At 49.6% G+C, this 16665-nt stretch overlaps 1 protein-coding gene across 2 annotated transcripts; it reads left to right on the plus strand.

Annotated features, from left to right (window-relative positions):
* The first annotated feature begins 2299 nt into the window (after window positions 1-2299).
* On the plus strand, window positions 2300-9124 carry LOC110548445 (apolipoprotein L3-like). Of its 2 annotated transcripts, none has more exons than XM_021636699.2 (5): window positions 2300-2416; window positions 4752-4851; window positions 5348-5471; window positions 5890-5994; window positions 7347-9124. In XM_021636699.2, the coding sequence occupies exons 2-5, from the start codon at window positions 4839-4841 to the stop codon at window positions 8209-8211; spliced, it is 1107 nt and encodes a 368-aa protein (XP_021492374.2). In that variant the 5' UTR covers window positions 2300-2416; window positions 4752-4838; the 3' UTR covers window positions 8212-9124. The 2 variants fall into 2 exon arrangements, with proteins under 2 accessions (XP_021492374.2, XP_021492375.2); XM_021636700.2 differs by lacking the exon at window positions 2300-2416 and adding an exon at window positions 6496-6574 and having other exon boundaries at window positions 4838-4851; window positions 5871-5994.
* The last annotated feature ends 7541 nt before the right edge of the window (window positions 9125-16665 follow it).

Below are 16665 nucleotides of genomic sequence, written 5' to 3' on the forward strand. Positions count from 1 at the left end.
AAAGTCCATCTTCCCACACAGTAACGATTTCCTGAAGCTTTTATAGTAAGAAAACAAAGGTGGGCTCAGAGGTTAAGAGCATGGGCTGCTCTTCCAACGGTCCTGAGTTCAATTCCCAGCAACCACATGATGACTCACAACCATCAATAATGGGATCTGGTGTCCTCCTCTGGTGTATGTGCAGACAGACCACTGTATACATAATAAATATTTTTTTTTAAAGAAAGAAAAACAAAACAAAGAAAGTCAGAAATCAACACACTTAACCAATTCGTTTGTGAAAACCTCAGAGAGATAGTCACGGGGAAGCAAAAGGAATCTGTTACAGGCCTCAGCTGCTGTCTGATGACCTTCTTGGCTTGTGGGTTGGTGAAGCTAGGGTTCTGCTAAGTGAGTACATCCCAAAAAGTTTTTATGTATTAGTCACCGATCTTAAGGCCAACACAGAGGTGGCAAGGAAAGGCTACACAGGGCACTAAAGATAGTCAGAGACCAACGTAATCAGGCTCTGGATCTGCAACCTCCCCACAGCCACTGAAGGCTTAATCAGCTAATTAGCCTCTTACAAGACTTTTGTTTCCAATTCCTTCTGGAAACAGTCATTTTTACCAGCCACTGAAGGCTGAGTCAAGGTTTGTGCACTGAGAAGCCAGATGAGGGATGAGGAGTGTCTTGAACACGGAAGGGGGCAGGTCCAGGTGAGCTGCAGAGTGATCTGTGGAGGGTCCCACAGGCAGTGTGGCTGAGACCAAAGCACTTCATGCAGCATTGAGAGATGAGAAGGGTCTGAAGTCCCTCCTCTCCATGGTCATGGTGTGAGGGCAGGACTGGGGGTGGCACCAACGGGTGGCTTGTCTGGGGTGTCCCCTGGATCATCACCTGCTCGGCAGGTGTGACTTCCTGGTCGTCTCAGGCTGGGAGTACCAGCCCAGAGCTCGCTCTGCTTGTGACTCAGCTGCACACCTGGGGACTGTCCAGGTTGGAATCTGGCTACACCCTCCTCTCCCTCAGCCCTAAGCAAAGGAAAGTACAGGAACCCCACACATGGGACCACCGAGGAGCTTGACTTAGTTCCTGCTGACATGTGAGTAGGGAAGCTCAGAGGGAAGGTGGCTGCTCTGGGTGCGCTCTGGGAAATGAGGGAGGTGAAGGATGTGAATGGAGAGAACAAGAACCCAGAGTCCTCCCTCCCTTCTGTCATGACCACCCTGGAGTGGACCCTAAGGTGTTGCCACATGAACCGATGGTGGGCCTTGTGGACTTGTGAGGCACCAGGAACCCAGAGATTCGGCCATGATTCTCACTGAGCGTCCCCAGGGGAAGCTGAGGCCCAGCCAAGTGTCCTATTCCAGATACTAGAAGGAGCTAAGTAGGTGGGTTTCAGGCCTGCAGCCCTGGCCTTAGCCAGCCCTTCTTCAATCTGTGGGGCAGAAGAAGGGAGACAGACAATGTTCTCTGGGTCTGGGTGGGCCAGAGTGCCAGTGTGGGGACGTGAGGACAAAGTGCACAGTCCTGTAAACAGGGCCATGCTGTCTTCAAAAGAACAAAGGGCAGAGTCTAGGTAGGGGCAACCTCTGTGTCGATATAACCAAAGAATGTTTAATAAACTATGGAGTTAGTAAAAATCACATTTTCCCTAAAAAGTCAGAATCAGAGCAGTGTGGCATAGTGCACTCTAATTTCTCACAATTTCTGTTTTTCATCTGGTAAATAAAGTTAAGATTGGCTGCTCTGTTCATCCCTAGGAAGCCACTGCTCACCAAAAAAGTGGCCAGATGGCCGCCACATGCTTGCCACAGAGGCCGAGGGAAAGCAGGTCCCAGGAAGCCTGAGCTTGTCTCTGATGGTGGAAACTTTCATAGTGAAGAGACCAGGCCACTCATCCTGAATCCCAGAACCGTTGGGGACTTGGAGTATAGGTAGTAAAACTAATTTAAAAGTCCCCTGAACTAATTCAAACAGCATCCGAACACAGGCACATAAGCACAGGCCCGCACGTAGCTCCCATTCATACTCCGCTTGGCCAAGCTGCGTGTTGTTCCAACCTTTGTCACACAGGCTTTCAAACGTGTTGATTTCTTAACAATTTCTGTCTCTGGGGGGCAGAGCACCCCCTGAGGCTGGTGGCCTCTGGCGGGTGAGGCCCATCGTGAAGGGTTTTTGCTTAATTTGAGGTGGGAGACCCACTTCTAATCCGGATCTTTGAGGAGGAAAGACATGCCTTTTCAGACAGATCATTCGAGAAGGGAAGGACGGCCTCTTGTCTGGGCCACACCTTCCCCTGGAAGTCTATATAAGGACGCGGAAGGAGGGTGTTTGTGCTCTTTGCCTGCTTGCCTTGCCTCACTAACAAGTCCATGTCTACAATGGCATTAGAGCCTCTTTCTTCAGGGTTCCAGAGCGTACTGGAGACCAGGTAAGACAACACGCCCTGTCGACTAAAAAGCTGCAGGAGTCTCCACCTTTCATTCACAGGCAGCCACTGTTGGACTAGCTACACCGCAGCCTGGGAGTCGTTCTAATAAACCCCCTTTCTGTATGCAGATACTCCTCTATACACTCTGTTACTCTGGAGAACCCTTCCTAACAGATGGTCAGTTCTCCCTGCCCTCTGCTTTGGCCTTAAAGCCAGCTACTCTAAGCGACCACTCACACCCCTCTATACAGTTTTCTCTGCTCACTCTGCTGTCTGATTTCTGGACTTTGAGTGCTGGGGCCCTGCCTGGACATTTTACAGTTCTGGCTGGGTGCTTTAGACTGTCCTACAAAACCCCACAACGTCTCACAGCCCAGAGGCTACAATGGGATTGCGTGCCCAGAGCTGGATCAGGAGGCAGCATCCAGACATGGAAATTCTCTCAGCAGGACGTTAGCTTTAAGATGCATTTCTATTTACATGATTTTTTTTTTTTTTGTACCTTCCAATGACGAGAGGACTTTACCCTCATCCTCTAAAGCCCCAAGTTCCTGTTAGCATGATTGCACAGGAAGGATGCTGGGTGTGAGAAGCTGATCCTTGGGTGTCACTTTGGGAAGGGGACTTCAGAGCACCTGCCATGTCTCAGACTCTGGCTGGCTCTTACGTTTTTTGAAATGTTCTCTTTCTCTCTCTCTCTCCCTTTGATTTTGTGTGAGTTTGGAAAGGTTTGAGCAAGGCGCAGGAGGGGATATCCCACACCGGCAATCCTAACACTCGGGTGGTGCCGGCCCAGGATTTGTAGTTCATACTTCTCCTAAGCTGCATAGTGAGACTGTGGCCAGCCTGGCCTATATGTACACTGGGAGAGTACGGGCAAGAACAGTGAATTATCAGTTTACAAGGGTGGAGTCCAGTCCTGAGAGTGAGTCACCGATATCTTCAGCTCTTACCATAGCAACAAGTACATTTACTCACAGTGTAGTCAGGTCCCAGGAAGAGCTGGTGCCTTCTCCTGACAAGGCTTAAACCCATTTTTTTCCCCTTCCTCGGCCTCCAAGGAAATCTCAGTATAGTTTCTGTTTCTCTCTTTATGAAGTCTCCCACCTCCACACACACTACTGAGGACTGGTGAGGGTGAAAGAATGAGCATCCCACACACTGCCCGTGCTAAGATGTTAACGCCCTTTAAGCCAGGCATCTGCCTCTACAGACATCATAAAAAATAATCTCAAATGCAGGCACCAGCAGGCAATGATAACATTCTTTGCATTGTTATTTACATAATGATTAGGAACTTCACAAAGTCCAGTAGTCAGGGAAAAGAGCAGAAGTCAAAGGTAGCACACAGCAGGGCTGGGGCCAGGCAGGACCCCAGGGCCTGATGGGACTATGATATCACAGAAGCGAGGAGGGTGTGGTCCCTAGGAAGCCACTAAGGACCCCAGTGAATTTGTTAAGATGAGGACCTGGTACTTGGCACAAGGCAGTGCTGTGGAGACAGAAGGACCATTTAGAACTGTAGACATACTGCAATGCACACATGTTTTAGAAACAGGAGGGAATTCGAGTATACCTTTAAGACAGTGGGGCTTAGTCATCCGAGGGAGAGATGTGGACTAGAATGCCCCAGGTTCAAAACCTCATCTATCAACACTGAAAACTCACACACATTAGGTAAATAAATATGCGACAGTCTCTCCTCCTTGACATGGAGTCAGGTGAGTCCAAACCTATTAAAGCATGCATATTGACTTTGTTATGTATGAGTAGGGAGCGCAGAGCATCATGGAGAGTAAGTGTTGTGGCTTGTACGGGAATGGCCACCATAGGTTAATTACATTTGATGCTTGGTCATTAGGGTGTGGCCTCACCATAATGATAAATAGACTAAATCTGTGACTCTGTAAGCAAACCTCAATTAAATGCTTTCTTTTATATTAAGACTTGCCTTGGCCATGGTGTCTCTTCTTAGGAGTAAAACAGTGACTAAGACAGTAAGTAGAAGATATTACCATTAATACAAACATGGTTCCCACCCTCAGCTAGCTACCAGAACATCCTCTCTTTCTGTGCATGGAGGCTGTTGCTCCCCCACAGCTGTGTCCTCATCTGACCCCTTCTCCAGTGTCCCCAAAGGATAGGCGTCCTTCACCTTGGCTTGGAAGAGGGCAGCAGGACTGGAGCCACAGATGGACTTCTCTAAATAGCAGTGACACGGCCCAGGAAAGCAGAACTATGCCTCAAGTTCTTTTGGTCCTGGACAGCCACCGTTGAAAGAACTGTGGGTCACCTGATCCCTGGTCAGGACAGCTGTCCCCATTCTATCCCACAGGTTGTTTTTTCCTGTAGCCTGGACACCTGGTGAGCTGTAAGGAACCCTGTCAAGTCCGCTGACTGACACCAAGACCCAGCAGCTGTCATGGACACGCCAGGTAATCAGTCTTGTTCTCTACTCCTCCCCATGGCCTGTGACTGGCAGAGCCTCATGCTGACAGCCTGCTGAGGAGTCAAAGATACAGAAGGAGAACCCCAAGGAGAGCATGGAGTTTCCCAGTGCTGGGTCAAACTGTCTCCCCTTCCTAACTCCTATGATTCTCAGGAGTCATCTCCTTAATACTCAGCTTGGAAAATGGAAGCCAGGAGCGATGGATAGTGAGGGAGGAAAGGAGAGAGGGACAGAGACAGGAAGGGAGAGAAAGAGGGAGAAGGGAAATAGGAGGCAGAGGCAGGAGAGAGAAGGGTGAAGACAGGGAAGGACTACCAATAGTGACACCATTAAAATATCTCACGTGGCAGGTACTCAGATACATATATAAACAGCTTCTGCCTGATGCTGTTCAAGCTCTTATGCAGGCCCCTCTAACCGTGTTCTTTTTCCTCCCCATCTATAGAGACTAACTGTGTTTTTTTTTTCCTCCCCACCTACAGAGAGAAAAGGCTTCGTTGCCACAGTGGCTGAGTACCTCCTGGACATGAGCACAGAGGACCTGCAGCTCCTGCTGACGGGAGACGAAGCCTGGAAACAGTTTGTGGCGGGACTTGATTTGTCCAGGTCAGCTCCCTGGGGGACGCCAGCAATGCCAGAGCCCTGGCCTGGTTGGCTTTTCCCAGACAGGAATTCAGGCTGTCCCTTCTCAGCAAATATTTCCTCCACGCTATTTCCTATCAGGGAACAGCCTCTGGTTGGGGGGGGGGGGGGTTGGCAGCAGCAGCCTCAGGGGACAAGATTGTTCCTTCCATTGCTGTTCCTTAGGAGAGAAAATGAGATGATGCAAGTGGAGGGCTCAGCACATGGCCAGCACACAGTAGGCCGCCAGCACACAGAAGCTGTTCATCAATAGCTAGCTTGTGTGTGTGTGTTTGTGTGTGTGTGTGTGCAAGCAAGCACACGTGTGTGTATGTGTAGTTTTTGCACATGGAGCTGATTTCACAAGCTGTTCTTCTCATTCAGGGGTCCTCTCCTGTTACAGGGAAGAGGAAGCTTCCCTTCGTGAAGCTCTTGGTGGGATCATTGTGGACACTGATGTGGAAGATGAAAATGAGCTCCAAAATGACCTGAAGGACAAGAAAAAGAGGTACTCAGCCACAGATTCAAAGAAGCCTTTTCTCTCTAGCCGGGGACGAAGGGGAACATGGTTACAGGAGCACGCCCAGGAGTGTGAATGGATCGGGAACAAGCTGGTTAAAAGTGTTTCTGAGCACATGTCACATCAAGTAGGGACTGAGTTGTGCCCCCGCACTCATGTGTAAAAGCCCTAACCCTGGTGAGTGTATTCAGAGGTGGACTATTAAAATTAAGTGAGGGCTTGAGTGAGGTCCCTAATTCATTGTATAATCCTTGCAGGCCAAAAACAGAACATCAGACCCCCTACACCCAGTGTGGGGTCCTGGGAACTGAACTCCCTTTTTCTGAGAGAGAATGGTACATCCTGAATGAACGAGCCATCTCTCCAGCCCCTTTAAAAAATAATCAGTCACCTTGATTTATCTGGAACTCGCCAGTTTGACTAGACTGGCTGACCAGAGCACAGCAGGAGCCTCTGATGATTCTGAGATGATTCTGCATCTCCAAACAGGGATTACAGGCCTGTGTCCAGCACCAGGCTTTCCTATGTGGACTCTGGAAGACTGGATTCAGCCCCTCCTGTTTCCATGGTAACACTTCACCAGCTTAGCCACATCCTAACCCTGAGTGGACAGATCTTAGCTGTGAGTGGCCCCACCAGCTCAGATGTACACACCGCTGAAAGGCAAAATGTCCTCTATAGTGCTTCTTTCTTGGATGTGCTAATCACAGAGTTTGGCAGCCCACAGCCCCAAGCAAACATGGACACTCCCAACCAGAAGGACACTGTAGGTGGACAGGTCACGTCCTAGCCCACTAAGGCCAAAGTGCAGCTGTTCTTGGGGGAAGTGACTTCTTCAGCAAACACTACCGTTCCCTAAATGGAAGAGTTATATTTTCTCTCTGACCCCACTTCTCTGTCTTCCCTTAGAGTTCCTAGGGAGACGTTCGCTAGTGATGACACTGATCCGGAGGGGGAGGGCTTCTCTGTTAAATGTCTAGCAATAAAGGGGTGTGCGGGAGGACTAGAGAGGTGGCTCGGGATGAAGAGGATGGGCTGCTCCTCCAGAGGACTGAAGTCCAGTTCCCAGCACCCTCACGATGGCTCACAACTGGAACTCCAGTTCTGGGGATCCGCTGTCTTCCTCTGCCCTCCACTGGCCCCAGGAGAGCACGTGGTACACAGACACACGTGGAGGAGAACACGCACACACATAAAATAAAAATGAAGAGGACACATATGGTTGGTGATGAACTCCTTGTGTCCTTAGCACTAAAGGATGTTGTTGTGTGTCAAGCCTGCCAGGACAGATCTTACTTTACAAGCTGTCTCCCTCACTCAGTTGGTCTCTCCTGTTACAGGGCAGAGGGAGATGCCTTGAGTGAAGCCCTGGGTGAGATGATTGAGGATGCTGGTGCAGAAGGCGAAGAGGAGCTCCAGAATGCCCTGTGGCACAAGGAAAGGTTCCTGCGTGATTACCCTGTGGTGAAGCTGGACCTGGAGGAGCGCATCAGGAAGCTCCGTGCCCTGGCAGACAAGGTTGACAAGGTTCACAGGGACTGCACCATCTCCCAGGTGGTGGCCAGCTCCACCGGTGCTGTGTCTGGAGTCCTGACAATCCTTGGTCTGGCTCTGGCACCTGTGACAGCGGGAGTCAGCCTGGCACTTTCGGCCACGGGGATAGGGCTGGGGGCGGCGGCAGCTGTGACTAGCGTCTCCACCAGCATCGTGGAAAAGGTAAACATGGCGTCCGCTGAAGCCGAAGCCAGCAACCTGGTGCCAACCAACAAAGACACAAAAAACGGCATTAAAGAAGTTTTGGATCTAAAAGCCCCAAGACTTGTTTCCGTATCCAAGAATTCCTTCAAGAACCTGCAAGCCATCAAGAAGAACGTTGATGCCATTCGGCTGGCCAAAGCCAACCCTCGCCTGGTAACTAATGCCAAGCGGCTCATGACCACAGGCAAGATATCAGCCCGAAGCACTAAACAGGTGCAGAAAGCCTTTGGAGGCACCGCTCTGGCCATGACCAAAGGAGCCCGGATCATGGGTGCAGCCACCGCAGGTCTCTTCCTCCTGATGGATGTGGTCAGCCTTGTGAAAGACTCAAAGCATTTGCATGAGGGCGCAAAGGCAGAGTCTGCTGCAGAGCTGCGGCAGCAGGCTCAGGACCTAGAGGGGAAGTTGCAGGAGCTCAACCGAATCCTTGAAAGCCTGACTCAGTGATCTCTCTCCCTCCTCAATGCAGCTCAGAGGACAGGGCAGGGGGCTGTGCTGGACAGAGCCACAGCCATGTGAGAGCCCCTGACTGTATCCCCTTTCACAGTGGTGCCTGCTAGAGAGAGAGAGACCACATAAGACACAGGAACCCAGAAATCATATGACCTCCCACAGGACTCCAACTCTTAGATCCAACAACCTCCCAGCATCCCGGCCAATCCCCCAAGCTGGGAAGGAATCCAAGTCCTGACGAAGCCACAGCATGGCTGCTCCCGAGCTGTATCCACCACACAGCTCTGAGCTGAGGCTCACCATCCCTGATGTCCACCGAGCTGCCAGTCTTCCTGCTGACTTTTGATTGGTGGCATAGTGACCTTCTCCTCCTCCTACCTCTGCCTAAGGTGTATTTTTCTATTTCTAAACCCTACTATCAGACTCCAGTGAAGAACATCATTCCCTTTTCTGAGTCACATGGGTACTTTCAGTGAAATGCTCAAAGTCTAGAAAAGAGAGGATGCTGGGAACACCAGCTGCCTAGGCATCTCACGTTCTTGGTCCTACATGCTAGCCATGGGTGCTGACAGAAAGAGAGGTGACAGGATATGGCTGCTGAGTTCTGCTCTCTGCTACCGGATTCTTGGAAAAACCACAATGTTTAATTCCTAGTGATGTTTAAAATATGATATACCTGGATGAGATCTTATGAGATGAACATGAAGGGCTGCACTTGATCCATAATTTTTGAAAAATGAATTTGTGACCACTGACCTGGTCACGATTTCTGTGTTTTCTACAAATGATATCATGTGTCTTCTGGATGTTGACTATAGAAGGTTGATAATTCCCTCCTGATCTCAGCGTCTCCTCTTTTAAAAGCTGTTTTCTTTATTGTGATTTTACAAGAGTATTTACAAATTGAGCATGAGCCATTTTCATTCTTTTCTGTCACCCTCCCCCTCTGAGTGAGGAGGCACCCGAGGCTACAGTACAGTGCGTGGTGCCCCCTCCAGCGTGGCAGCTCAGGCAGACTTCTTCCCGAGTTCTGAGCAATGGATGCTGAGAGGTGACGCGTGGAGTGTCTAGGTCTTGTTCCTTAGAGAACCATCCTTCTGTCCCACAGCCCCTCTGTCCTTCCTTTGCAGCGTGTGGCTGAGGGAGCGCTTGACAGAGAGTGAGCATCTCTCTGTGGCACGGAGCAGGGACATACATCGTGAGCTGCCTAGCAACTTCCACCTCAGGGCCCAGGTTCACTGAGTCTTCTCTGCTGTTGAGCCCAGGTGTGAACATTGGTGAACCCCTTGCCAGCTGCTCAGCATCTGTACCTTAAATAACCCAAGTGCTATCGCCAGACTCCACCCTTGACCTTGACCCCTGAACTATTCTCACACTCTAGCCATCTGGACCTAGGGAATATAGATGACTTGAAGACCCTTTGCCTTTGTCATTGAACTCTTCAAGGCTTGCATACCCTGCAAACCTCTACACCACGGCCCACCGAGTGAATGACCAGTACCCAGCACCCACATAGCTCCCTCCAGTCTTCCAGGCCAGGCCCACCATACCTCCATAGCTCTGCCCTTACAAAGCACCCCTTCCCTTACAAAGACGAGGATACAGGCAATGGGTGTTGGGGAAGAATTGGGACTGCCCCTGTGACTTCTCATAGATACAGCATTGCTTTATGGGTGATGAAAGTTTTCTAGTAGGCAATAGAATAGTTTCAAAACAGATACATTTTAGTTCATGTGATGTAATATGGTGTCTCAAGTTTTTTAAGTGCTGTCAACAAGAGAAAAGGCTATGGGAAAAGCCAAAGAGGAGCTCAGGGGTGAGTAGAGGTCCCTGAAAGGGACAGGAGAGATGGACAGGGTAAAAGGGAGGACAATGCAGAGGAGAAGAAGCTGTGATCAGATCTGTCCCTGATGGACACAAGTGACAGGCAACAAGGATTGTGCCTGCAGATGCTGCCCCGGGGGGGGATACCGCATTCAATTCGAGCTTTTTGAGGGTGTCCTGGTTATGTGTGAGAGCCTGGGAGGATCCTCACAATGAGCTGTGACTCCTTAGCCACTAAGATGGAAGAAATAATAGTGCACACAGCGTCGCAGATGGCTGTCAATGGCACGTGCTTAGTCAAAACAAAGCCGATTGTCATGGGTTATAACATCCATGATCCAGTTATAAAATAAACCTTTGAAAAGAAAAGATGGTGGATGCTGTGGCGCATTGGGTCATTGCCAGGGATTAGAGAAGGCGCAGGACCCTGAAAGATTAAGGCCAGGGTGTCACTTTGTGGTCATACAAGTTTCTTCACCTTGATGGTCACCATGGTTCCATGAACCCATGACTGTGATAAATATTCAAGGACTACTGTGAACACACAGAAATGAGTGCAGAAAAAGCCAGTGGAATTGCAATGTGTTCTGTGGTGAAGCTCACTGGGCAGGCATTGGCAAAGGAAAACTGTTGACCACATGGCAGCCATGAAGCAACAAGGAGTGACAGGAAGGGACACCGCCAAGATATGTCGTTAGGTTCTGTGCTCCCAGTGAGCACTCTTCACTCCACTTCCTAATAGACTGTTCAGAATCTTACTCATTCAATAAGGTAAACGAACCATCCCATCGAGGCCTCCCCAAGCAGTGTCTGCAAACTCAGATACACCCAGAGGCAAGCTCCATCAGTCTGCATGCTGTCTTGCAGTTCAGCCAAGTGGACAATCACAATGACTGTCCACAACTCGCCTGCTGTCTTGCTGCGGTCTTTTCTCCATGACCACTTTGGAGCTATGCAAGGAAATAAATATGTAGACATTTTTAAGAAGCCTGACATGTTTCCAGATAGATTTTTTTTTTTTAGTTCATCTTCTCCCTTGCCAAGTAGAGTTTGATGATGGCCTTGTTCCATTGCTGTCCAAAAGACACTAAGAAAAGAATAAATACAAAAGCAAGAAAAGCAGCTGTGGCCACCACCCACCCAGAGAGCACTATGTACAGGGTGGACAGCAATGTTATTTCCACGCAAGAGCTCAAGTGGGAGAACAGCTGTGAGATCCTCAGGAAACAGATCCAAGCATCAATCCCCTGGTCAGCTCAGGGTAAGAGTCTGTGTGTAGTTAACTAGTGATTTGGGACAAATTCGCAAACATTATTCAGAGTGGTGGTTCTCAACCTGTGGGTCATGACTCCTTGCAGGGATCAATGACCCTTTCACAGTGGTCACATACTAGCTATCCTGTATATCAGATACTTATATTATGATACATTAACTGTAGCAAAATGACAGCTATGAATAAGCAATGAAATAATTTTATGGCTGTTCAGGGTGTCACCGCAACATGAGGAACTGTGTTAAGTGGTTGCAGCATTAAGAAGGTTGAAAGTTCTGATTTAGAGGAAGGTTGATAATACAGCTGTATTCGTAAACAGACAGAGGCTCTTAGAAAACCCACAAATGGAGACCCTAAGTCAGTCAGCAGGAAGGAGAAGCCTGACACCCATGGACTTCTTAATCAGCTACAGACATCAGGAAAAATAAACAACCTGCAATAAAAATTAAACCCTTCTGGCAGGGGAGTCTGTGTTAAATGGCCTTTATCATGTGACTAAATCTCTAATAGACATAATTAAAAAACAAAGAAAGCCTTATTTGTGCTCATGGTTCCATACATTTCAGCCTCTGGTTGGCTGGACATTTTCTTGGTCATCAAAGGCATCACGGTAGACAAGGATGAAGGACCAAGGCTGCTCACCTCACCTTAGGTAGCCGGTGGGCAGAGAAGAGAACCTGAAAAAGCTTGTCCACATCAATGTTCTGAAGCCACAATTGACTCAGTGCCCTCCCCACCAGCAGGCAGCTAAGAATTCAGGGGATGACGTGCACGCTGTGGGGACAGTGGAGACACGGTCTTAGAAGAGAAAGACTGTGAGATCAAGGCTATGGATCTGAGCACCGAGAAGTCTGCATTTCTGCGGCAGAGTGCAGCAAGGCCAATTCAGATAGCTACTGATTCAAGGAATTGACAGAGACTGGAGTCTAAAAGAAGGGGCCAGAGTGGCCTAGAGAGGTGGAGGAATAGGACTGAACACTGGAAGGGCTGTACGGGAGCAAGCGATGAGAAGGCGGAAAAACTGGGTGGCTGAAAATGGGGAGAGCCAGAGTGAGAGTTCTCCAGAAGGGGAAGACACGGGAGTCCGCTGCGCCCCTCCCCACAGGACAATGCCCGACCAACACAGCCCTTTCCAGTCCCACCAGTCCCAACTCACCCTTATACCTTCCAGGCAGAAGCTTCCAGATGACATCAACGGTGCTGATGGTGGGGATGCTATGATGTTGATGGAGCTCTTGGCAAGTGTCCGGTCCTCCAAGGGGGCAGGATGACCTGAAGGCCCAAATGCCTTTAAAACGAACCTCCGTATGCTTTGCTGAGACAGTGGTTGACTGAGGGAAGGGGGAGGGGTGAAGCTGGATTTTGGCTAAGAGGTCAAACAATCCGTGGGTGTGGGGACATAAATCATGGGGAGTCATGGGCTGTGGGCCTCAGATTCCTCTCAAGGGGTGCTGGGTAAAATGAAATTTCAGCCTACTGGCTCTGCTTGTCTACTGTTCTGTAGACTTGGGTTCAGTAAACCTTAATTGGTTGGGAAAACTGGAATATGACACAGTGTCACAAAAGAAGGTGACATAGAATGAGGATATAAGCAAAAAGTGTCAGGGTGTCACTAACTGCAATTAATGTGAAGTCCTCAGTGAGGCTTACTGTGTAATGGCCACTGTGTTAAAGCCACTGTGATGGCCACTGTGTTATGGCCACCATGTGATGGACATGGTGTAATAGATACTATGTGATGATGGCCACTGTGTGACGGCCACTGCGATGGTCCCAGTGTGATGACCACTAGTGATGGCTACTATTGGTGGCTACAGCGTGATGACCACTGAGTGATGGCCACTGTGATGGACAATGTGTGATATCAACTGTAATGGACACTGTGTGACCACAGTCACAACACATGGCTCCATATGTTTGGTCCATAGTTGGTGATACTGTTTGGTGAGTCTTAAAGGTATGGCCTTGTTGAAGGAAGTGTGTCACTGGAGGGGGGCTTTATAAACGTAAAGACTCAGGTTAGAGAGATGGCTCAGAGGTTAGGAGCACTGGCTGCTCTTCCAGAGGTCCTGAGTTCAGTTCCCCAGCAACCCCATGGTGGCTCACAACCATCTATAATGAGAGCTGGTGCCCTCTTCTGGCGTGCAGGTGTACCTGCAGGCAGAACACTGTATACATAATTAAAAAAAAAAAAAAAAGAATGTAAAGACTCATGCTATTTCTAGTTCAATCTCTGCTTCAGGCCTGTCTTCAAGATGTGAGCCCTCAGCTTCTGCTTCAGCCACCACAGCAACTGCATGCTGCCAGGCTTCCCTGGCATGACAAACTGAATCTACATATCCAAGGACAGTCTTCTATAAGTTCCTTGGTCATGGTGTTTTATCACTCTAATAGAAAAATAGCTAATACAGAAGCTATGGACAATGTGGAGCCAAGGGAAGCCGGAAGCCTGGAGGCCTAACACATGGGTCACAGGGAGGGGTTTATACAATAAGCAGGATAATGGTGACCTTCAAGGCTAATGTGTCTGCTCTTGCCCCAGCTGACAGGATATCAGGCATGTCTTAACTCTGACAGCACTAGGGTCCTGTTGTAAAGGACCAAATGTCACTGCAATGACAGGGAGGCCATGCAGGGAAAGAGGGCAGGGTTTCTCACAAAGGCTCTTGACGGAAGTGATTCAAGATGGTGGCAGCCGAGCTGGCTCCCTGCCCTGGCTCCCTGAGCCTGCGCTGTGTCGGCGGGCACCCCTGGGCACCTGAGCTCTTCTCATCAGGATTCTGTCACGGTGTCAGGCAGCAAGTCCTCCAGTGTTCTTCCATCCCTCCACCCAGGCATTTCTTTCAGACTCTGTCACCTTAGGGACCGTGAAGGAACATGCCGGGCTGGGGTAAACACAGGTGTATCCCTTACCCGTCGGCTAAGCACAGGATTGACCTTGCTGGGAGGGCCTGTGTTCAGGTGTGGGTGAGGGTCAGCTGTAGCAGGACCAAGAGAGACAGCAAACACCCTTATCCAAGCTACCTTCCTATCCCTTCTCCTCCCCTGACCACTGATCCCCAACCCTGAACCAACCCTGCTATCCAACACAGTACCCACTGCCCACACTGTTTTTTGGGGTAGTCTCTTGGAACTTCTCCTTCCCAGGAGCAATAAGAAACCACCCCCTTTTCTATGGAGTTCCTATTTATTCACTTAACTTTCCCACCAAAACAGAGTGACTCTCCCATTCCCGGGCAAGACCGCAGCATGAGCGAAGTCCCTGGAAACCCAGCCCCAACTGTCCAGTTGCCTTCAAGGCTTGGTTCATCGTCTCCTCCCCTCTCCCCCTTCTTTTCTTCTTTCCCTACTTCTTCCTCTTCCCGTTCTCTTCCTCGTTCTTGCTCCGTCTCATTTTTCTCCCTCCTCCTCTTTCTAGTTCACGCGCTTTTGCTTTCTGGCTTTTTTGATTGGTGGAGAATTGCAGGGCCCGCCCTCGGCACAGTTAGAATCACAGCTGCTGGAGCAAACACTGTCAGCTGAGGATGATCACAGCAAGAATATGCTCTCCCCTTGTCCATCAACCTTGGATGCCGCCCACACACTGTGTCCACTCGGGGGCGCTCCCACAGTGACTTGCCAGGGGGCTTTGGTGTCTCTGTCGTTTCTAGCCTGCATTTTTCTCTGGTTAGCGGGAGGAGCCCTGGTTTCCAGTCTTTGTCATCTAGCAGCGCAGAGAAGAGTCTGGGCTCGTATGTTCTTAGTGTAGTTTCCTTTATCAGAGGCTACACATCTGAAGAGCCCTTAGATTTTGTTTGGAAGTGGGTTTCAACAAATTCCCTCAGATATCCCTATTGAAAAAAAGTTCTGGGCTGGAGAGAGAATGGCTCAGTGGTTAAGAGCACTGTCTGCTCTTTCCAGAAGTCCTGAGATCAGTTCCCAGCAACCACAGGGTGGTTCACAACCATCTATACCCTCTACTGCCCTCTTCTGGCTGAACATGCAGATAGAGCACTCATATACATAAAATCTTTCTTTAAAAAAATTCTAATTCATTTTTAAAATTTTATATGTATGGGTGTTTTGCCTAGATGCATGCTTAGTGCCTTTGGATACCAGAAAAGGCCATCATATCCCCGGGAACTGGAATTACAGATGGTTGTGAGCTGCTATGTGGGTGTTAGGAATCCAAGCCAGATCTTCTGAAAGAGCGCTCAGTGCTTTTAACCACTGAGCCTTCGCCCCAACCTGCATTTTGAAATTCTTTTACAGTCAGTCTGTACCAGACTGAATAATGGCATCCCAAAAATGTGCACGTCCTAGCCAGGCCTAGTGGCACACACGCCTGTAATTGTAGCTAGTTGGGAGGCTGAGGGTTAAGATCAGGCTGTTCAATGTTTTCGTTACTCCAAATTATTATATAAAACAGACCCCGTCCCTTGCCCTGAGAGACTACATTTTACAAGCAACTTTTGACTCCATTTTAAGGACGGACCCGCATGAAGAATAGCACCTTCTGCCCTGCACCCACCACCACACATTGCTTCCCCGGGGCCACCTAAGGGATTCGTTTTCAGTGGGAAGCTGCCCCAAGCACTCAGAGACCGGTGTAGCCATGGTTCAGGGAGAACCAGCTACCTATCATCTGTGTGCTGCTGGGTTTTTTACACAGAACATAAGAGTTACAGGGTCATGGGGACTTCCGTGTATCAGAGGAAGGCCCGGAGGGCCAAAGAATGTGTAGCAGCCGCTGAGGGAGACCGAGGAAACCTGTGAGAGTGAAATGGAGACACCAGGAAGTGAGAGAAGCCGAAAGAATGAAACATTGGCTGAGGGACACTGCCAATGGGGCAGGCATGGCCTTCAGAGGTCCTCTCTGGGCACTCACCTCTGCCAGCTAGGCCCCACCGCTAAAAGGTTCTGCTCCACTAGCCTTGGGACACAAAAATTTATCTCAGGAAAGAAATGAGCTCGTGAGAAAGCCCGTAGTATTAACAAACTGTCCACACGAGGGCACCCACACACCTTTTAAGACAAGCTTTGGAGCAAGCCGGTCCCCAGAGGCACCAGGAATGTCTGCGGCTGGGCTGAGCCTCCCTCCAGGCCTTCGCTCCACAGCCTTCCGCCTCTGAGGATTTCCTAAGAGGCTTTCATGTTTCCTAGGGAGAGATTCCATTACTCCTACGAGGTCTCAGAGCCGGGATCCGTGGCTAGGGGACATAGTAGGCAAAGGGCTGTGTCCAGGGGGATGAGTTGAGTCTTCCTGGGGGCTTCCTCTTCATCCCGGTGCACCAGTAGAGAAACCCAACATTCCTCCCTTCCGATTACCGCCTTTGTCAGGGCCTCTCCCAGGACAGGAGCTGCAGACAGCT

Source organism: Meriones unguiculatus, chromosome 8, assembly GCF_030254825.1.
Source record: "Meriones unguiculatus strain TT.TT164.6M chromosome 8, Bangor_MerUng_6.1, whole genome shotgun sequence".
Classification (NCBI taxonomy): Eukaryota; Metazoa; Chordata; class Mammalia; order Rodentia; family Muridae; genus Meriones; species Meriones unguiculatus.